The 23,008-nt window shown below is 37.4% G+C and overlaps 1 protein-coding gene across 2 annotated transcripts in view; it reads left to right on the top strand.

The window, feature by feature from the left end:
* Positions 1-22,459, top strand: part of TBC1D30 (TBC1 domain family member 30) — a 44,246-nt gene extending 21,787 nt beyond the window's left edge. Inside the window, exons 3-14 of one of the 2 annotated variants that reach the window (XM_044423124.1) lie at positions 2,139-2,200; positions 2,634-2,699; positions 4,104-4,229; positions 7,016-7,201; positions 7,507-7,675; positions 9,786-9,954; positions 12,963-13,068; positions 17,777-17,883; positions 18,030-18,169; positions 19,640-19,846; positions 20,059-20,115; positions 21,455-22,459. In XM_044423124.1, coding sequence (XP_044279059.1) covers positions 2,139-2,200; positions 2,634-2,699; positions 4,104-4,229; positions 7,016-7,201; positions 7,507-7,675; positions 9,786-9,954; positions 12,963-13,068; positions 17,777-17,883; positions 18,030-18,169; positions 19,640-19,846; positions 20,059-20,115; positions 21,455-22,239 — 2,180 coding nt within the window. In that variant the 3' untranslated portion in view covers positions 22,240-22,459. Of the gene's footprint in view, positions 1-2,138; positions 2,201-2,633; positions 2,700-4,080; positions 4,230-7,015; positions 7,202-7,506; positions 7,676-9,785; positions 9,955-12,962; positions 13,069-17,776; positions 17,884-18,029; positions 18,170-19,639; positions 19,847-20,058; positions 20,116-21,454 lie in introns of those variants that run through there. The other variant, XM_044423125.1, reaches the window with a different exon arrangement.
* The last annotated feature ends 549 nt before the right edge of the window (positions 22,460-23,008 follow it).

The following is a 23,008-nucleotide window of genomic DNA, read 5'->3' as shown; positions in this document are numbered from 1 at the left end:
AGTCCCAAGTCTCTGTGGCATGGCCCCCATCTCTGCTGTGTTTCCATATTCCCAATGATACTGTTGGTAGCATACAAGAGGTTTCTCAGCAGAATCACTGGAAATGCAGTCATGAAGACACTTCTTGTTGGACAGTTGTAATCACAGAGGAGTGTGCTCCTTAGAAATGTCAAGGAATCTGGTGCGGCTTCACAATATGCTGATGTTGCTCACCCGTGCTCTAGAAAAATAATTTAGAATTATATTTGCTACTAAGAATGCAGTTTGCATTCTGCAAGCATAGCTACGGCTCTGACCTCTGCTGTACAAATTTCTTCTCCAATGACAGGGCTGTTAACCTGTGAACACAGCAGTACAATATCCATTTGTTCTCTTGCATATGTGTCTTGTTTTTACATTCTACTGCAAGAGAAAATCTTTGGAAGATAGACTGGGTAGTAAAATTAATGCTAGTGTTTGTCAGAGAAAGAAGTCTGAATCAGTAGTAGAATTTCCAGACATTTATTTCCTAGGTGAGCAGTGACTGTACTTCTGTCTATAGCTTATTCCAGATTTATCATTATTTGCAAATTTGTTCCATTTGGTTTTTGTCATTGGCTAGAAATATTGGTCAATTGTGAGGTCTGGGTTACAGGATTCCACTATGGATAGAGGTTTACCAAGATTTGGGGCAAGTCAGGTTTCTCAGGAACACAGAAACAGAGCACCATGAAGAGCTCCAACTGGGTTCAGCCTAGAAGCCAGACAGCATTGTCAGTATGTTGCTTTGGCAAGCAGCACACTGAGACTGAGTAAGGGCTTTGCTTCTTTTAGGTTAGTTTGCCCAGACTTTTCTTCTAAAAGAGTCTGGTCTGCTTTAGCAGCCTCAAGCTGTAACGACACAAGGGTGACTGCTGCATGCTAGGATCCTTGTGGTTGGAGTCTAAAGATGTCAATACAACTTTTGCTGGACCCAGGGAGGCTGCTTCTTGGATGCTTCCTGGGGAACTGGGTCCTGAGGACATAGAAACCTTGTTACACTCTTTGTCACTCAAGTCCTTTCCTTGGACTGTTTCCTGATGAAAATATTTGAAGATGAAGGTCAGGGTCCTGCTCCACAACAAACTTCTATAAATTGACACCACTATTTACTGTTTTGTGAAAAACTAGAAATGTTTGAAAACTTATTTTGTAGTATTTGTTATGGTGTGCACATTTCTAGCACAAAAAATAATTGTGAATCATCCAGACAACCTTTCTGGCAGATGGATGGTATAAATTTAATAAATAAGTACGGTACAATACCTGTCATAGAGGCTAGACTATGGGAGGAGCTATAAAAAGTGCCTGGAAAGACAGTCCAAGCGACACTATGAATTAGAAACATTAAAAACATCTTTTGTGTAGTAATGAACAGTTATGATTGGGCTATATCCATTCTTCCCAGCTATGGTCCTCAACTCTAGTGCGGATGGACTTACAAAGCATGCAGAATAAAAATGGCTTACTTGTAAATATGAGGTTGTAGACATTTATATAATGTTTAGTTCTATCAAGAAAAGAAATATGTTGTATATTCTTGATTCACTAGGATTCCATCTTTCTCTGTACAGGCATGTACATGGCATGGATCTATCACATACAGTATAAAAGAGAACTGTTTTTCTGTTCCCCTGCCACCCTTGATATTTGAGCTCTGCCTGTGCAATAGGCTTTATTCAGAATGAATAGTATGTATGCTTTCCTTCACTGGCATCCTGCTTCCCCTTTGCTCAGGCAAGTCAATGAACTCTTAGGTGCATTGGAGCTGCAGACAGACCTCCCATCCCAGAATTGCCCCGATATACAGTGTGTTCATAACAGAGTTTGATGGAGAATAGGAAATGGTGCTTTATTGGAAGTCAGTGGATTTTCCTTCATATGCATTAATGGTATCCACAGTTATTTTTAAGCACTTTTAATTTGCTTTTTAAAGTCAGTGCTAACACAGGGTAATATTCAGACTTAGATATGAGCAATTGTATTATCCTTACACTTTAACTTTGATTTTTGGTATTCACATTGTAATGTTTACTCAGTGTTATGTTTCTTCGGTTCCTACATCAGTATTTTAGTAATTTTTTTCTGTGATTTTGTTTTTGTTTTTTTTTACTGCACAGGAGTTGACACAAAGCTGAAGTTTACACTTGAACCATCTTTAGGTCAAAATGGTTTTCAGCAGGTATATTATTTTTGTTATAAAAGGGAAAGAAGAATTCGAATGCATGAACAAATAATTCTTTAAAATCTGTATTGGCTTAGGAAGCAGGAATGATTTCTGTTACTCTGATGAGCTCATATTCATGTCATCTTTAGATGCCTTTGTTTCACTGGTATTTTAAACAGTTTTTTCCTCTGAAGCAGCTGATCATTCTGTATGGCAAAAAAGCAAAAAGCATGAAGTCAATTGCATTTTTTTGCCATTTGCTATTACATGAATGAATTATCTAGCAGCTGGTTATCCCTTTTCCTCTGTGTGTTCTGCATGGCTAATTGGATAATCCTTACCTTGTATTTAGATACTTTGTGGCAAAGTAGTATATGGTAAAAGACAAGTGCTTTTCTAAATGTGCATTGGAACTGAAATAATCTAACCTCTGGGTGATTGCTTTTAGTGGCATGATGCTCTCAAAGCAGTGGCTAGGCTGCCAACTGGAATACCAAAGGAGTGGAGAAGAAAAGTAGGTAGATCTGAACTTCTCACAAAATAGATGCTATGGATATCAATAAGTGTACTTTTGATATCAGACAAATATGCACTTTTCATAATATACACATTCTGCTGACTTTAGCAAAGAACATGGAAGAATTGCTTAAGGACCAGCTTCATATGAAGACTGTAGTGTAAAGATGAAAAAGTGACTATTACCCCATGTTAATAACCTTTGTAGTAGTTCTTATGCTTCATGTTAGGACAGACTATGGTCCACGGGATGGATCTGGCCTGCCATGCCCATTCATCCAGCCCGCGCTGCTGTCCCCCCGCCCACATGCGTGCTTGCCGCGCTGGCGGGAGGTGGCAGCTTGCTTGCTTGGAGATGGTTTTGGACTCATTGGGAGATCTCCCAGCGAGTTCAAAACCATCTCTGAGCGAGCAAGCCGCCACTGCCTGGCTCCCTGTGCACGCACCACTGCCTTGCAGTGCGGGCTGGAGGCAGTGGCTTGCTCGCTTAGAGATGGTTTTGGACTTGCTGGGAGATCTCTGAGCGATCCACCGCCGTGCCCAACTCCACCTCACACGCGCCCAACGACGCCTCACTGGCCGGCGCACCCAGGACCCCCCTCCTCACTGGCCCAAGTGTGTAGCCGCTGCCTTTCAACTGGCCCCCTGTTGAAAAAGTTTGAGGACCCCTGGTGTAGAGGTTGTTTACACTTCTGTGCATAGCATTTCTATGTAGGAAACACATGCAAAGTTTCTTATGGAGAAATGTAGAAGTGCTCCTGTGGATTTCATGCTCTTTTGGCAGAGGTGCCTTTCTTATAGGGAAATTTCTTTAAAAAATTGACATATAACCCTGAGAAAATTTAATAATATGTATCAGAGCAAGGGTGCTCCAAGTACCAAAACACTTAGGAACATGCAGGAGGCAATTTTTTCTTTTTTGGTCCTCCAAAATGTTCACAATATCTTCACAAACAGAGCTACTTTTCAGGCCTTCATATAATCTGCACAAGTGTTTGAAGGGAATTTCTAAGTGCATTCAATTGAACATGCTTAGAAGCCTCATTCAGACTGGGAACCCTGTATTAGAATGCATGAGCGACTGAAAAAGGAGACCACATATGGTGGTGTTGGATTTTTGATTCACATATAGGCTCCTTTCATGTATTTTGGGTGCTGTGGTTTTTATTTTGTTGTGTTTTATATTGCTTTTGATGTCATGAATTTATGATTTGCTTTGTATTTAAATTGTTCTTATGTTTGCTTAATATAAGCTGCTCAGACAACTTTGTCCTAGAGTGGCATACAAATATAATTAATATGTAAATAAATGGAGTGTGATATTGATTAATTATTTCTATGTATAACATTGTCATTAAAGAAGGGAAAAATAGGTTGCTTTTTATTTTTGGCATCTCTGAAGGTCTGGCTCACCTTGGCAGATCACTACTTGAGAAGTATAGCGATTGACTGGGATAAAACTATGCGTTTCACTTTCAATGACAGAAGTAACCCTGATGATGACTCCATGGGTATTCAGATTGTGAAGGTATTTCAATGCTTACTAATTTCTTGAGTAGATTATTAAATTAAATCATTATTCATTATTTTTTTATTCACATTTTTTATTAATCAACAGAGGCTGGATGCTGTAGTTGCATCCTGCTTCAGATCTTACATTGAGAAGGGGGTTGTATGAGATGACTTCCAGGATTCTTTCAGACTATGATTTTATCATATACTTACAATTTTTAATTGATGACTGACACCTAGTTAGACTGTATCAATCCCCTGGTTTTAAAAATAACTGCAATATAAATTGATATAAGCTCTGCACATATCAGGAAACATACTAAAAACATTTACTAAAAATATTTTTATTGAGGTTATGCCTATGGTTTTGTTCTCATTTGAAGTGAGTTGTGTCTGGGCTATACCACTTTAGGCTGCAGGTGGCTAATGTGATGGACTTGTCTAATATATTTATCACAGACATGTTAATTTTCTATTTTCAGAGATTGTGGGTAGGGAAAGATACTGAAGAGCATTTTATCATCCCATGCTGTAGGCTGAGGTGATGTTGCCTGTATATAGGACAGATAGACCAGAACAGGTTTTCTATTTAGTGAGAACACTGAAATAGTTTTATCGCAGAGATAATATTGTTCAGTATTCTGTATGAAAACACCATTCCCAGTTGGTAATTCTAAATTATGGATCTTATTTGTTCAGTCCCATGTTAAAAATTAATGCCGCTTCTGCTGTGTTATTTGCTCACTAATGGTTTATAGGCTCCAAAACAAGGTGTCTCCTGGGAAATAAAGTGTTGGGTTTGTTTCCTTCCCACACCCATTCCGTACTCTGAGGTCTAGTTCTCATCCACTACTTATCTAATCAGTATTTTAAAGTATCAGAGAAGTATGTCTGTGCTTTTCTCCTTGCCTTAACAAACATTTCAAAACTGGTGACAGACTACAGAGTTGCATATGGCAATGGGAATATTGGTCTATAACCAAAGTCTCCACTTGGTCTTGAAGCTCACAAAGTGATGTTGGGCCATTTGCTATCATTCAGTACCACCTACCTTGGCAGAAGGGAAAGAATAATTTTTCCTAGCTCCTTGCAGGAACGGAAGGATAAAAAATGTAACAAAGTAAAATGCATGGTATGATTCAGTAGCTTGGGCTTAGTCAGTAGATGAGAAACCCAACCGCCCTCCTCCTCATCCTATAGTCAATGCTAGGAACATAGGAATCTGACTTGAGTCAAATGGAGTCTGGGCACTGATCTTTCTAGCTCACAGACTGGCAGAAGCTCTCCATGGTTCAGCCAGGGGCTTTTTCTGTCTGAACTGGAGATGCTGGGATTCAGTCCTGAAGCTTCTTTGTGCAAAGTGGGTGCTCAGCTGCCAAGTTATTCCACTGGGTCTACCCTGAACCACAGGCAACACCAGATCACCCAAGCATAATGCAGGCTAGTAGTAAGCAGGTAAGGCTGGTTTTGCAGAACTTTTGGCAAGCCCCTACAAGGGCTAATTTCCAAAGGAGGGCTCATTTATTCTTCTTTGCCTAGACTGCTCTTTTCAGACTCCAGCTTTTTCCTGTAAAGAAGTCAGTTTAAGGGCCTAATACCCTGACTGGGAGCCTAGCATTCCACTTCCCTTCTGTAAGTTAATACCTACGTCTTTGCCTGTTCTAATTTGGATCCAAAACTGCTTTTAAGGTTTGAAAATCCAGTTGGATTGCCTTTTTGTTGTTTTTCTGTTTTTGTTAGAAAGGCAGGGTACAAATCAAATAGTATAGATGCTGGAAGATCCAGTTCTCTTACATAGCATCCAGCATGGCCTGAGGGATGAGCACGTAGTTAAATTACCATATTTCCGGGCAGTTCACTTGTCTGTCTTGAACATCAGCAGTGTCGAGCTGAGGTTATGTAATACATGCTTTGTGTGGTCCTATATAAGGAGACTGTGCTTTTCTGTTAAATGAATATTGCTTACCAGTTCCAAAATCATTGGATCCTAGAGTTGGTTGGATTAATTTCAAGCAACAGAATTTTAAATAGCAGCATTTAACAACCTTATGAAAAACCTACAACTATCCACTCTACTCACAATATTTTTTCTGTCCTACTTTCATAGACAACAGAAAGTTGTGTTTTATTGAGATAGACTGCCATTGTATGTTACCATTTACACTGCAAATTCAAACATTTATTATACAGCATGTGTTTTTAGGATTATTTGTTATGAAGAACCTTGCTTAGAATGTTAAAGATTACTGTTAAATAACTTGATGTTTGATTCAAGCTGGATGGAAAGCTCATTTTCTTGAGTCACACTGGCATTTTAATTTGTTCCTTAAATGTTAGTTAGAAACACCACCTTGGAATGCAGCTAGGTCTGTGGCCCCCATTCCAGTGTTAACTTGGGAAGTAGATCAAAATATAGCAGCTGGTTTCACATCCAGTACTATGACAGTATTAACATCCAGTATTAACTGCTAACAATAGAAGTGAGTCCAAAACCAACTCTCTAATCTTCCATGAAGAAAGAATCTTAAATGAAGAATCTTATTTTACTATCACAGTATATTGATTAGTTGAAATTTCTTTTTGTATTTCTTATTCTTTTTGCAACATTGAGCATGCCAGTGCAAAGGTGAAATGCAAATGTAGTAAAATATTTCATGTTAGAATGTAATATTCCACACAAAGTCAATTTACCTCATGAATGAAACATGAGTGAAATGGCAATATACTGGTATTTAATGGAAAGTGGAAGACATAAAGGAGTCATACACTGGCACTTCATCCCTTTTCTTTTAATTTCTTTAGGATCTTCATCGAACTGGATGCAGCTCTTACTGTGGCCAGGAGGCAGAGCAAGACAGAGTAGTTTTAAAACGGGTTTTACTGGCTTATGCTAGATGGAACAAATCTGTAGGATATTGTCAAGGCTTTAACATCCTAGCTGCTCTCATCCTGGAAGTAGTAGAAGGCAATGAGGGAGATGCTTTAAAAGTGAGTACAGATATTGAGCATGTTTTTAGCTGCATTTAGTCTTGCTGTTTATTAAAATAGTTTAGGGGAAAATAGCCCCCAGAAGGCTAAAAGATGTATCATTTTTCTATATAAGAATGACAATTTCTGTGTTGAAGATGAGTCACTCGAGCCATTCACTCATGGCTCTTTCTGTACAGGAGCAAATGAATATAAAATTAAATGCTTAATTTATACAAGTAGAAAGATGCTTGGGAAATCATTTGTCCTCAGCCCTATGAATTCTATATGACACTAACTGCCAACATTTTCTGCTTTGTTTTTAGATTATGATTTATTTAATTGATAAAGTGCTTCCTGATAGCTATTTTGTCAATAACCTTCGAGCGTTGTCTGTTGACATGGCTGTGTTCCGAGAACTTCTCAGAATGAAACTTCCTGAGCTCTCTCAGCATTTGGATACTCTTCAAAAAGCAGCCAACAGAGAAAGTGGAGGTATTCTTCCACACAAACTCAATGCAATCATTTTCTTCATTTTTTGTTTTGTTCCTATAAAAAAGCTACAAAATGTATTTCTTTGCCTGGAGATCAAATAATATTTAGAAAGCTTCAGATCTGAACACTACAACTATTAGCATAATTTAAAGCTAGCAGATATTTCAGGTAAATTGAATGTACGAGTAAAAGAATCTCTAAAGACTCATAAGCAATAAGGCTGGCAATGTCAGGAATTCTGGTTGAGCCATATTTTCTTTCTCATATACTCAAGCTTTCCTGAATAGTCCCTGCCAGTCTATTCTCACCTATTCACCTATTCTTTTCATCCACACACACTCCAGGTGTGTGTGCATATGCACACACATGCATCTGGCAAATGTATTCAAGAAACCCGATCTCGATGACAAGAACTTACTACTATTCCAATTGGGGGAAATGACAATTCTTTTTGTAATTCATATTTTTGTTGAATTTTGGTTTTATTTCATATTAATTTAAACTAAAGTTAATATGCTAGCAATTAAATTAATATAAAGAAACATAGCAACAGAAAAATTAAAAGGAAAACAAAAGGTTGATAGTATAGGAGGAGAGCTGGACAGTGTTCATAAGTTTTATTTTCAATTTTGGGGTTTTCATGAACAAAATAGGTTTCTATTTAGCTAAGTATAACATTTGGTATAGGGTTATCATATATCTTAATAAGAACTTCATTTTACAAATACTATATGTAGTTTCTTTTTCTAAGGTTGTGAAACAAAAAGTTTGGTGATTGATGTGGTATGACTAATTTCTCCTGGGCTAAGTTCTAAATAGGGAAGTATCCTATAAGTGCTGCTTTGTTGAATTCAGATCTGTTTCTGGGACCATGGTGTAGATAATAGAAAAACAGGACAATGCTGTGTGCATTAAGGACAGGACAATGGACAATGAACAGGACAATGCTGTGTGCATTAAGTAACCTTCTATATCAGTACAACACCAACAATGTGGGGAGGACAATTATCTTTATTAAATAATGGTAAAGAGAACCAATATTTCTTCCATGGACAAGTTCTCACATCTAGAGCTGAAGTTTTAATTAAGAGACCATAGTACTTTACTGGGTTGGAAAAATTCAGCAGTCTAGTTTTCCGCTTCATTCTGTACACTAATGTGCAGAATTATTTTAATAATAGTTAATATGCTTCATTATATATTAATACATAATGTTATATAATAGATATGTTACTAGTATTATGCATTTTCTATATCTTATGCAAAAACTATTTTAATTTATTTTATCCTTGTTTCTATTATGGTGTGGTTTGGTTTCATTATTCTAAAATACACTAAAAAATAAATTTAAAAATGGAAGGCAACAGATGTAAAGGATTAGGAATGACATGGTAGGTCCCAGGAAGATATGCTATATTTCCATATTTTATGTGGCAGCTTACTTAGCACAATACGTTAACTTTTCTGTAAGAAGAGGTTAGTAGGAAAGAAGCCCTTTTGTTATCTACTGTTAAAATATATTGAACATCGTTATTGAAGGAGGGTCTGAAAACATTTTAAATATAGACCTAACTGCATTTTGGCTTCCATACCTCATCAAGACTGTCAGGCCAGGATTTAGGAGAGAGCCTCATCGCTGTGTGCTTTTAGAGTCTAGTTTTAGTCTTGCAATCTACAATCAACAGAGCAATTGTATGCATGCCTGTTCAGAAGTCAGTTGTCTCAGGCAAGAGTGTACAGGACTGAACATTAAGAGTGGCAATGGCAGAAGAAAAAGGAAGGAGAAGGACAAGAGCAATAGGATGATTCTGCTAATAAAATCAGAATTTCAGTTCATGATGTCTTCAGAAGAGATGTATGGGAAAATCCCTCCAGATTTGACACTGGTAGAAACTGAGCAGTGCTGTGCTGTAGAAGAAAGTGGCCAGCATATTAGCCTCTTCTTTTAGCCCCCCATTTGATAGCAAATTGAAAACAGAATACAATGGAATCATCCAATGCTACATTTCTATATTCCTTTCCTTCCCCTACACACACTTCTATCTGTTGTATGAAGAGAAAAATACCTGCAGGTGACACCTGTGTAATATGTTCTTTTTTTCTATTTCAGGTGGTTATGAACCCCCACTTACAAATGTCTTCACTATGCAGTGGTTCCTGACACTATTTGCAACATGCCTTCCTAACCATACCGTTCTAAAAATTTGGGATTCTATATTCTTTGAAGGATCAGAAATTATACTCAGAGTAGCGCTGGCTATATGGGCAAAACTAGGAGAGTAAGTATACTTTTAGGCTGTGCCTAACAGGAAACCAAATGTAAGAATTCTTTGGACAGAGCACTGTATGAAGTTGTACTGAGGCACTGGAAATAATATCCATCCACTTTCCCTTTTATGACTCTCTGCTGCTAAAGCACAAGTTACTTTTTCTTGTCCATCCTACCAGACCAGTACAATGCCCCTTCTGGGCACTGTAGGTTGCTTACCGTACAGTTGGTAGGGGAAGACAGTAGCAGCTGAGATTGACTCTTTGCTTCAAGTTGAATTACCAAGGATTGAAAGAAATGAACTTCAGTTTGTACAATCATTTGCCAGACTATCTCTGGGTAGAACAACAAGCACGGGCTAATTATGAGTTAAATAAACCAAAAGAATGCATGATGTGTGCACCAGGTCAATGTCTAGGACCCTGGGAACCAGATCAAGAAGGCAGACCTATGCTAAGAATTAAGGATCGGGGTGCCTCTGAACCAATACATGTTGAGCCCAGGAATTTGGAATCAGTGCTGGAAACAAGCACACAGGTTCTTTCATATAAAAACCTATTCTTGGTTTTTCTTCAAGTACGTATCATTTTCCAGAAATCTAATTTAGAAAGGAAATATTGGTTATAAGTAAACAGCTGTGTATCAGAAACATTAGCTGACACACTGCAAATTGTTGAAAGAACTATTAGTAAATCTGAACTAACTTCTTCCCACTCCTGGCACATAAGATTAATGTGGTAGTTTCATATTGCAATTGTGACTGATGTGAAGAACGCTTCTTTCACATGTTACGGGTTTCAGTTGCACATCACCCATCACCCTGACCATAGGCCATGCTGGGGGCTGATGGAAGTTGGAATCAAGGATCATCTGGAGGGCCAGAGGTTGCTCACCTTTCCACTCAGAGGAAAACCATAGTATTTCATGAATTTGCAACCCTTAATGAAAGCCTGAGAAACATTCAGCTAAATAAAGACACTCTGTTTTCAAAAGAATATTAAAAATGTGTATTCATTTTGGTATTAGTACTGATAAATATAGAGGCTGTCAAAACAACTGATTTGCCAAGAATAATTTCTGTCTTTTATGAAGAATATGAATTAGTTTTCATAAACAGAAAACCAGTTACTGTGTTTAGATTTATGCTTTTCAAAGTAAGTAAATACATAAGGGATACTTTGAATAGTGCTATTTATTCTGCCAGTTAGTTGCACACAAAACAAAAGACACACTCGTCATGGAATTAACTAGTTTTCACCATTACCTTCAAGGGTAATTGTAAGCAGAGGCCTGTTTTCAGCTTGTTCAGCTGGAAAAATACTTTGTCGGATTCTATAACTGTTCTGTTCTTTTCTTCTGACACCCACATTCTTTTCCTTTCCCCTGATGGAACTTTGCATGCAAAAATTGTTCCAGAATTAAGACAAAAGGCTAATGATGTTCTGCTTTCAAAGGATAAAAACACTAATAATGATTTAACATTAATGTCATAGTCAATGTTACCGGATTGGTTTAATATTTTGTAGTCTTTAAAATAAAATTTAGTTGCAAGTCAGTATTTTTCTAACTTAGAGGAACCAGTTAGAATACAATCTTGCTCAGGAAAACCTGGTTTAAATTGGAAACTTGATTTCACATTTCTTTATTTTTCTTTTTTATTTAAATATTTCTGATTGACACCTATCTGTCCTCCCAGCATAAATGTTAGGCATTCATGATACAATCTGAATTTTTAAAATTCATAAAATCAAGCCAGAGGAGAACCTTTTGGCTTGAGTCCGGAGTTGTCCTTCTCAATCAAGGGGCTTCTTCCTTTTTGCACAAGGGTTCACAATTGAGCTAACAGAAGAATGGGAAGGATTTTTTCTGAATTCCTCCCGCTGAATCCTCCCATCTCATTTCCCACACTGTTGTGGAGAATCCCCAGCCTTTCAGAACAGATTTGAGATATATAGGGGTAGTGGGGTGGGGGTGGAGAGGAATCCACAAAAATGACTCCCCCTTCTGTGATTTTCATTCAGAAGATTAAAAAAACTCCTGTATTATGGCATTAGACATCAAAAAGATACCATTCCAGGCCTGAAACCTGAATTATCAATATGTTTTTCATAACAGGATATAATCTTTCAGCTGTTCTACCTGTTTTTAAAAAAATGACTCCAGCCATTGAGCCACATAGAGAGCCCAGATACGGGCTCCTGTAGCAGCATACAAATAGAAATCAATCAATTAATTGGGGCATTCTTTCCAAAGCTAAGAAAAAAATGAGATTGGGAAGTATAATGATGAGTATTATGGTTGTTCTAGAGAATCAAAAGAACGGGTTTGATGGGTTGTTTTTTTTTTTTAGCAAATCAGGTGTTATCCAAACATGAATAATAAAGAAAAAAAGCTGGTCTCAGTAGATTGGAGCTATTGAAATATTTGAAAATGTAAACTCAAACATAGGGTGTACAGTGGAGATAGCAGTCCAGCTTTTTCCTTAAATGGGATGGTTAATATTCTTTCCTTTTGAAGAAAGTTTTGGGGATCCATCTACTTGTATACTACTTGATAACAAATGGTTCCCTTGTGGATGGAGAGATTAAACATAATTCTATGAAGAGTTGCTGGGTTCCTGAAGTAAGGAAAACATTTAACAGAAGTGGGATTAATCTTTTTTCCTTTTTTCACTTAAGGTTTAAGTCTTATCAAACATTTCATTTTCATCATAGTTCACAGTACATGAGCTACAGCTGATCTCTAACATTAACACAGACAGACTGAAAGTAAAAGACCTAAAGGAAATGCATTGTTGGCAACTTATTCTCTTGGAAATTGTGTAACATGGTGCTGAAACATGGATCAGTACAGATTACTGTCTAATCTTCTCTGAGTACACCTATTTGCAATGCCAGCGCTTCATAGAGCTGAACTGTTTACCTAGTCTAGGAAGCAAAACTCTATATAATCTGCTGTAAAATTACTCAGGTATAAATATGTTGTTCAGATAATGGAAATATCTGTGTTGTAATTCAGGCAGATAGACTGTTGTGAAACTGCAGATGAATTCTATGGCACCATGGGAAAGTTAACTCAGGAGATGCTTGAAGACAACCTCATTGATAGCAATGAACTCATGCAGGTTAGTAAGCATTGATGAAATGAAGGTGGAACGAGGGCAGAATAATCAGTTGGACATGGTGGATTTTTTTCAAGGTCTGTTATTTTCAGAGGGGCTATAGTTCAGTGGTAGAACACATATTATGGATATAAATGGCCCCTTGACATCTCTATATTGGAGAAAGACTCCTGACTGAAACCAGGTAAAGCTGCTTCTAGTCCATTTAGACAGGCTTGCTTAACCTGTTGCTCTCTTGATATGTTAGAATGTAACATATTCCCAACCAGCATGGACAATGGTTGGAGTCCAACACATCTGGAAGACTCCAGGTTGGGGAAGGATAGTCTAGAGTAAACTGAATTACATTGACCAGTTGTTGACTTAATAAAATACTGGTTCCTATTTTCAAAAGGACACTTTAATAGATGTTCTCAAGTGATATTCCAAACCTCACTGAAGCACAGTGTTATATAATTTGTTTTTATACATTTTGTTTTCAGTTCAACTTTGGTGGAAACATTAAAGACAGAGAATACACTTTATGAATAATGTAAAGCTTTGCTACTTTTAAAATAAAATGTAGTGTTTCCTTGCATAGTTTTTGAAATATGCTTTTATAATACCTCAGATTTCAGTAAGTATAGTGAAAAGGATGTGATGAATTTTGGTTTCAAACTGCTTCCTACTCTGCTATGAATTACATTTCACGAATTAATTCGGTACGTGATTTCAGGACAAGGACTGAGTTAAGAAAACAATGGCTATTGTGTTGTCTGAATCCAACTTTGCTAACAAAGCATGGCTTGTTAACCACAGTCTACAGTTCACAGTCCACCAATAAAACATTGGCTCTCTTCACCAGCAATTGGCAGTTCCATGACCCATACTCAACACTTGAATGTAGGTGGTTATGTTCTCTGATCCCAGATGTGGCATTTGATGCAATAAATCTGGTCCAACTCAGCTAAGTTAGAGATCCACAAAGGTATGGCAAACATCCCACAGTGCATTCCTGTTAGTGCTATTAACGTTATACTAATAGAAGCCAATAATTGCATCAGTAGCACTTGCTAACCCAACGGTTTTCCCTAGAAGCCAGTCCTATTTGCGCACATGGTTGACACTGCAACCTTAGGCTTCGACTAGCACAGTGTCAATAGCGATAGCAGGAACGCACTGCTGGATCATGGAGAGGCTGTAGTTTAATGGCAGAACACATACTTTGTTGCAGGTGTAATTCTTGGAGAAACCATGGGAATCTGCTAGTTCATATCAACAATCCTTTCCCAGAAGGACTAGTTCTTTGATGTAGGAGAAGGCACTTTCTTACATTCCTGTGTTATTTCTCCAAGATTCCTAAAACCCATTTGCAGTATATAACAGTTTGCCTCAGCTGTTAATTGAAACCTGTATGTCAAACTAACTGCAGCCAGCCAGCCAGGTATAAAAAATTAATAAACATCCTGTTTTTACTGCCTGCTTAGAATTGCAAAGACAGGAAACATTAAGCTTCTAGTAGGATTCTGTCTATGGTTGGCAGGCTATGTTTCACTTGGCAGGTCACAAGTGCTGACAAATTGTAGCAAATAAAAGGGAAAAGATTATGCTATAAGTATTTGTAATTTTATTTATTCTATTTCTATATTAATAATTTCATTCTATATCACCCAGTAGTGAAAGTTTGCTGTTCACCTTGTCGATTTCTTTACATTAAGGGTCAATTTATGTTAGGCCACTTTCTAATTTTATTTTACAGAATTGAAGATGTTCTGGAAGGTATAGTGATCAAACATATTCTAGAATATTAGCTATGATAGTGTATTCTAGCCAGAAAGAGAGAGAGAGAGGTCATTTAAAAAATAATATTGATGTCTGGAAATTGGCAACATATGGGGGGAAAAGTTAGTGGCATTGTAACAGTTTCACTGATGAAACAGATTTTGTGTAGAGCAGATTGCTCTTGACTTAAAGAGTATAAATTATTTCCAGGTTCTCCCAGAGTTGTTCTCTCTGGAGAAAAGATTGTAGTATCTAGCAATGAAGTGATCAAGAAAGTGACCAAACTCCATTAAGGAAGAGGAAATGTGGGGCTGCATATAGTTTTGCCTGCACTTCTCAATGTAGCAGTCTTGCACAGCAACATTACTTAGTCCCCCACCTTTTTTGGCTCATGATTTTAGATGTTCCAATGCACAAAATGGAAAAGACTTTTATGTTTTAAGCGTTTTAGTGTACGTTCGTAACTGATGCAAGCATAAAGAAATCTTCTCTCTGAAAGGGCTTAGCATGTAATTGCTTGTACTATAATGTCAGGGCAAAGTGAGCTTTCCCCTTTCTTCAAGTTAAGAAGTATAATATTGGTTTCTTTGGCAGCTTTTGTGGACTGAGTACAGGCCAAGCACGTACGCCACCACTTAATTATTCAGAAATGTATCCTAATTGAGAGACTTTTGCCTGCATTAATGCCCGTAGAAAATACATCTGGCATCAGTTTTCGTTTAGCAAAGCGAATGTTTTTCATTATTTATGTCCTTTGTTCATTTTTTTCTGGTTTTAGAGCATGGAAGCAATAAAAACAAAAGTCTCACCATCTGCTAGTTCATAACTTCAGTTTATGGCTACTTTGTTGTTTCTTAAAGTAGCAGGAGTAACAAAACAGGAGCTATATTTGGGAAATATAAGAACTTGTTCATTCCCACCCCCTCCCTGCCAAGGAAGTAGTTTTGAATTTTAGGCCAGGGTACTAAGCCCACCGTATTCTGAATTGCCTTACTAGTGTTTAAGCACTGGTTAGTAGAAGCATTTTACTTACTTTTAGGTATCTTCTGTGTGGTCACAAAACATCTGTATTCCAGCCAGCCCCATTTGACATACAGCATGGTTTTTAAAAGTCAGCGTTTAAATATGACTGCAAATGTTAGTAAACAGCCATGAAAGTAATATTTTTGTGAGACTGTTTATGGTTCAATAAAACAAATCTCTCTTTATGGAGCCTTGATATTGGAAGTTAACACTTCATGCATCTGATGAAGGAGACATTGTCTGTGAAAGCTTATACTGAAATACCTTGGTTTAGCTGTTAAGGTACTACAGTGCTCTTTATTGTTTTTGCTGCAACAAATTCACATAGTCTGGAAATTGTTGGTTTTGGTTCAGTCATTAATAGGGATTTCCCTTCATAGAATTGTCAGAAGAATTAGGACACCTGATAAGCACGTCCATGAACAGAAGTTTGGGTTATCAGGTTTACTCTCTGTATGAATAATTCTTTTATTTATTTATTAAAAATTAAAATATAATTCTTATATTCAAGCACATTTATATTCCCAGGGAATAATTCAGACATCTTTGAGTGCAGAACTAAGTCTCTGCCTCTTAGCTAATTATTGAAAACAAGATCAATTGAGCTTAGACCCACTGAAATGAATAGGACTTGTATCCCTAAGTAGAACTAGCATTAAATTAAAGCCCTGGATTTGGCTTTGGACTTTAATCCATAGAATTCTAAATATACAAGCAGATACATTCCTTGTATTAACCAAATTAATATTTTAGAAAGATTGTCTGTCTCTTATGTTTATATGCCATGTAATCTCAGGAGGAATACATTCTGTTAATTTAATGTTAAAATTGCTGGTCAGATAAATGCTCCTGAGTGCCCACATGATAGCTTTGTGATTGTGCCAACTGATAAACAGATATTTTCATACTTAAAAGATAATATGGAGTGTACTCAGTGGCAGGGGTGAGTAACTTCAGTAGATCTGGGGGGCATTTCTGACCCCAATTCCTCCTAAGGCTTGTAGCATACCACCTTGTATGCTTTTTTATGTTTAAGGTTTCCAGTGCAGATTCAGAGCACCAAATACTAATTGTGAACTTTAAGGTGCTGAGCAGTAGCTATGGAACACTATGAGGATTTTTAAAAAGTCAAACTGGCTACTCCAGACCATTTAATAAGTATTTTTATACTTTTTGAGGGTCTTTGGTGTTGTATGCACTTTGCAGAGCTTTGTATTGGGTAGTATAGAAATCACTTGTTACTCATACCTGTTCAAATACGTAGAACAGTTAAACTGATGACAATGGTAAATGCAAAAGTCTTGTGAATGTTTAGATTTGTAAGGGAAATCCAAAAAGGGTTCTGGGCAAGAAGGGTGGTTTAAAAATAATTTTACAAGGCCCTGCTTGATCTACAGGTTTCAGCAATAGGAGCTTCATTTTCTTTTGCAAAATAGTTATTGGAAAGTGTTTCCCTAGATAAAATAAATTGTATTAGAACATAGTCAGTTTATTTTATAATATGATTTAAAAAAAAGCTAAATCAAATTGTTCAGGAATTTTAATTATTCAGGAGTAAAGACAAACATATTTCAGGTAGCAGAAGTGGTTTGTGCACACACATTCTTTGCCTTGAAAACAAATGTCTTGGAAATCAAGGAATGTGTACTCACACTAGCTTCACACTTTTCAGCTTAACACTTGTTACCTGTCCGTCTGTTTCAATGGTTGACTAATTGTGTTTCCAGTGATTCATACTTTGCTTGTATTTCAGGCAAATATCCAGTGCATCATAAAAAATAAAATCTTACACATTTCCTTTCATTATATGTGATAATGCTTTGTCTTATCTTGAAACCCAATTTTCATTTGCGTTTGCCATGAAGAAATCTCTTTAAAGGCACTGTTTTAAAATCTGCTTTCCTCTTTCTTTCCTTTCTCCCCACAGACTGTTTATTCTATGGCCCAGTTCCCTTTCCCACAACTAGCAGAATTAAGGGAAAAATATACATACAACATTACTCCTTTCCCTGCCTCAGTGAAATCAACTTCAGGGTAAGTTTTCCTCCTCCCCCAGCTCCTTATCGTCTAAACCATATAATAGAGTAGGCATGTATACACTGAAGAGACAAACAGAAAGTATTTTATATGAACTCACACAGCCAAGAAATCAACATATCTTGTTTGTTCTTCTTTTACAGCCGTCTGGGAAAAATTAGAGACAGCGATGAAGAGAACGACCTTGATGATGAAGATTCCATAGCTAATGTCATCGGTTGCCTTGGACCATTCACTGGGTTTCTGGCTCCAGAACTACAGAAATATCAAAAACAGTTCAAAGGTAAATGTCAGTACCTCTTAAACATTCCAGGAGTGCCGTGGGAGCTGCTTTACAATGAGCTCATTTCAAATAATTGCTGCAGTGCTTAAAGACTCCCAAATATGTGATTTGGGTCCCTAGTGTGAAATTTTGGCACCTGATCCTGGCTGAGCTGAAGCAATAGTGTAATCAAGTACTGTACTGCTATGTCCCATTAAAAAGTTGTATTGGGGTGTTTATAATGATTGATTGATTATATTTCTATACCATCCAATAGCCAAGTTCTCTGGGTAGATCCCAACAATTAAACCCATAAAACGCAACAAGCTATAAATGCTTGAAACTACACTACAAAATAGAAGTAAAACCCAGCAGCAAAGCAAAGATTTAAAATGCCATCATATAGCAATCTTACGGCCTTTGCCCAGTGTCTGGAGGGCCATAGAATCAGTCAGATCCCCACCTCAAAGCTAGGAAACAGCTCCAACCTCAGACCTGCAGCTCCATGCCCTCACTGCTCCCCTTGCAGCCACATCAGCTGCATATCTGAGGTCACGAGACCAACCTCAGAGAAGGAGCTGAGTGGGCATCATGGGCGTTATGATATATTTTGGTGGTGCATTGGCCTTCTTCCCTCTTCCTCCAGACTTCCACAATGAGATAGCCACAATTGATCATGCAGCTTCTTTGCAAAGCAGGATGAGCTAAGATGTGACTTTGTGAACTCCAAGTGTTATAAAATAGATAAAATAGAACTTACATAGCTCTATTTTATCCTCAAAAGAACCACCCTGTAAGGTAGGGTAGACTGAGAGTGAGTGAGCGGTTCAGTCACCCAGTGCTCATCATGACCAAGTGTGGGCTAGAACCCAGAATACTAAACACCACACTAAACTGACTCTCAATACCAGTAATCCTCCAAAATCAAAGGATTACAGGCAACCTCATAGGATGGCAGTATGAAGGATTTAACATGACAGAAATGGACAGATTTAAATGCCTGGAAAAATAGGAAACAGCACAACATAGGCTCTCTGGAGAACTCTAGTACAAATAGTTCATACAGTAGACTTTTTATCAGTGTTAGAGTGTGATCATGGGGTATTAGGCTTCCCATGTCTAATAAAAGATACCCATGACTGATGGTAATGTGGCAAAGAGCTGTTCATTCCTTCCTTAGCAGGTCCCCTTTCACCCTGGTGCCTTGTTGAAGAGCTCAGTTGCTACATAATCTGAAATTCACATTAAGCTTAATATATGGTAATTGTATAGTTCATTTTAAGTACAGATCAATACAGTTTTCATATTTATGACTTTTAGTCCTTTTGCTACAGATCTTTTAACATTTCAAATTCAATAGCCATTTAATTGCAAGCATGAGTAGTACCAGGATATCGAAATCAACTGCTCTTTTAAGTGTTACCCAAGAGAGAATTCAGCATCACAGCAGTGCATTCTGATGCATATTTCCCATACTTTTCCTGGATATAGATCATAATGAAGAGCAGAGTCTGGGCTCCAGTAACATTGCAGAGCTAAGCCCTGGAGCAATAGATGCATGTCGAAGTGAATACCATGCAGTTTTCAACAGTATGATGATGGAGCGAATGACCACAGACATTAATGCATTGAAAAGACAGTACTCCCGGATAAAGAAGAAGCAGCAGCAGCAAGTTCATCAGGTTTACATCAAAGCAGGTGAGAGCTTCTTTTGTTTCAAGGTGGGGAAATGTGTGCAAGTCATCTTCACAATATAAATGGATAAGCACATCATGTTTGTGTGTATTCGCTCTTATATCAAGGAACAAAGAAGAAGCAAATGAATATGCCGGACTAGCTAGAATAATTTAATTTGACAAAAAAAACATGTTATCTACAAAAGCAATGGTGATCTTTGTTTCTTTTGTCAGGAGCTGAAGATGACAACCCTGGGATAATGTTAGATCCTAGGGACCAGCTGAATAATGGTATTTAAAGATATGTATGCTAACTTGGGTATACAACATTGGTTTCATTGATTTTACTAATTTCTATGGCATCCTTGGATTTAGGAGAAAACCTTCTAAATTATCTAGTCAGTGTTTTGGCATCTGAACTATAAAGAAATTATAAGATTATGCTTAATGAGCACTAAAACAACTTTGGTATAAATCCAGCTATACAGATATTGTACAGTGCTGGCAACAATTTATTAGTGGAATGAGCAATAGAGAGACTGCTGTTAGAGATGGGCCTTGCTTACAGTGGTGCAGAAATAGGGAAGATCTTAACATCACATCTGACATTCAGTATGTAATACAATTTTAAAATCTGGAAAATTCAGCATGTTACCAGTCATACTGCCAAAACCAAATAAAGAAGTTTTTCATTTCCCAGGATTGCCAGAATACCTTCTCACTAATCTTAACTAGTTGTATCTAAACCTCTGATCTCTGACTATTTTGTCACTGGGTGCTCCACTGGGGAGTGGTCTTATCTTGGCTGGCATGATGAATGTTCACTGTATCAGATAGAATCTTTACCCAGCTCTTTGATTATGGAAAGCCTAGTGCAGTTGATTGTTGGAAATGCAGACACTTAAGTAACCATAAGAAACACTGATTCATTCCATCCCAGATGTCCCCTAAAATGAATTAAATCAACATGCAATTTTAAATATTTGTCTATAAATTAATGTATCATTGTATATGTAATTTTGTATTATTACTTTACCTGCTTTAATCATTGTGAGTAATTCACAACAATCATCACTGACCTGAACAGAAAACATTGATTTCTTTGGAATTACTTCTTCATTTGTTTTATTTGTTTTATATGGAAATAGTCTTGGGATGTGCCAGTACCTTTGGACAGAATACATTTATTCACTTTCAGTTTATTTGAGGAAGGGCTGAGAGACCCATCTGAAACCCTGGAGAGCTGCTGGCAGTCAGTCTAGAATAATTTTGAATTAGATGAAGCAATTGCAGATAGATTTTACGTAAAGAGGTCCTGCTGAGTGGCTTTCTTAGTTCTGCATCAAAGCAAATTAAAAACACATTTGCACTGCTCTCTGCTAATTGCTGAATGCTCCATTTTATGTAGCATTCATATTTTTCATTCTGTAAAAATAGTGCCTCCTCTCATTGGACTTTGTCATTTGTATGTATTAGGAAAGAAGGTGGCATTTGGAGAAATAAGTATATGGCATAAGTGGAATTTACTTTCCTATACTAACAGTCCTGTAAATCTTCTTTGAGTGTTTTATTTGTGGTCATTTGTTCAGCCTCCTTCAATGTTACATTTTTATATATTTGTTTTCTTCAGATAAAGGGCCAGTTACCAGTCTTCTGCCTTCTCAGGTGAATCATTCACCAGTTATCAACCATCTTCTCTTAGGAAGGAAGATCAAACCAGCTAACAGATCAGCCAAAAATGCTATTCATATTCCAAGTCATGCAGCAGGCAAGATGTCACCTGGCCCTCATGAAGATCTTAAAACAAAGCTCAACTCTCCCTGGCGCACTCACATTAGGGTTCACCGGAAGAACATAGCAAGAGCCAGAGGTCAACTGGGTTATGGCGATACTATAGGGCTAATAGAGGAACAGAGTGAAGGTGGGAAAACAAATAACCCCAGTGCAAAAGAAGAGATACCAAACAAATCTAAATATGAGGAAAGAGAAGGGAGTGATTCAGATCCTAGTACTGCCAGGAAAGCTGATGGACAGTCTCCTGAACCAGATTACAAAGATACCAATGCTAGTGGCAACATATCTGCAGTTCAGCTGAAGCTGGAAGGACTGGAACTGACCCAAACTAACAAAGATGATACTGAAGCTGTATCAGGTCTGTACTGTCAAACACGAACCTCTGAGCTGCCAAGTTTGCCCAGTGACAGTGCAACAATAGTAAAATCTCCCCAAGCCAGCATTCCTAAGTCACAAGTCTTCAGTCCTTTTCCTAGCGTCAAGCCCCTCAGAAAATCCACTGCAGCTAGAAATCTAGGATTGTATGGCCCAACAGAACGAACCCCAACTGTACACTTTCCGCAAATGAGTAGGAGCTTTAACAAGCCCACAAATGGTAACAGTGGGTCTAAAAAACGATGATGTCTATACTACAGCACTTCGTTGTTGTTGCTAGGTTTTATTATGTGTGTTTATGGGTCCAAATGAGTTTCTAAATTTCATTATTTAAATGAAAAAATGAGATAAGTGGCAACATATATTAATTGTAATATCACAGATCTGTGTTTTTCTATAATGTGGAATAGTGAAAATATATGGTGGCAATCAGTTTCATGTTAAAAAATAAAAAAGACACGCAGCATGGGAAATGTTTTCCATTTCTTAAGTAGTTCCTTTAGGAGAAGCTGTAATAAGCTTCTTTCTTTCCTCTTGTCAGTCAGTTACTATAGTTACTTATAGGACAAGTTTACTTCATTTTTATTCACCATACAAGCATTTTTGCACAATTCTCATCTTTCATGTCTTGCTGGTTAGTTAGTAGAGACTTTAGCTGGACATTTCAGGCAGATTTAGAAATACTGAAAAAACAAACACACCATTTGTATTTATTTATTTGAGCAACTTACCAATTAGCAGTATTCTAATGTTTCCACAGCAATGCCACTGCTATTTCTGTTAACTATTTTTGATATAATGATCTTTATCAGGTAAAGAGTAGTGGATGTATTTTCTATTTCTTAATCTTGATTGACTAAATAATCTCCAGCAAGTAATGAGGCTGTAGAAGGAGTTACAGACATGTGGTAATTAACTTATCATTACGGTTCTTTACTGATAAGAGAATTCTACAAGTCTTGCAACACAATCCTGTACATGTCTACCCAGAAGTAAGTCTTCTTAAGTTCACTGT

Source organism: Varanus komodoensis, unplaced genomic scaffold (assembly GCF_004798865.1).
Source record: "Varanus komodoensis strain SLA01 unplaced genomic scaffold, ASM479886v1 scaffold13_1, whole genome shotgun sequence".
Lineage (NCBI taxonomy): Eukaryota > Metazoa > Chordata > Lepidosauria > Squamata > Varanidae > Varanus > Varanus komodoensis.
The sequence above is the reverse complement of the archived record's forward strand: the minus strand, read 5'-3'. Positions and strand labels throughout refer to the sequence as shown.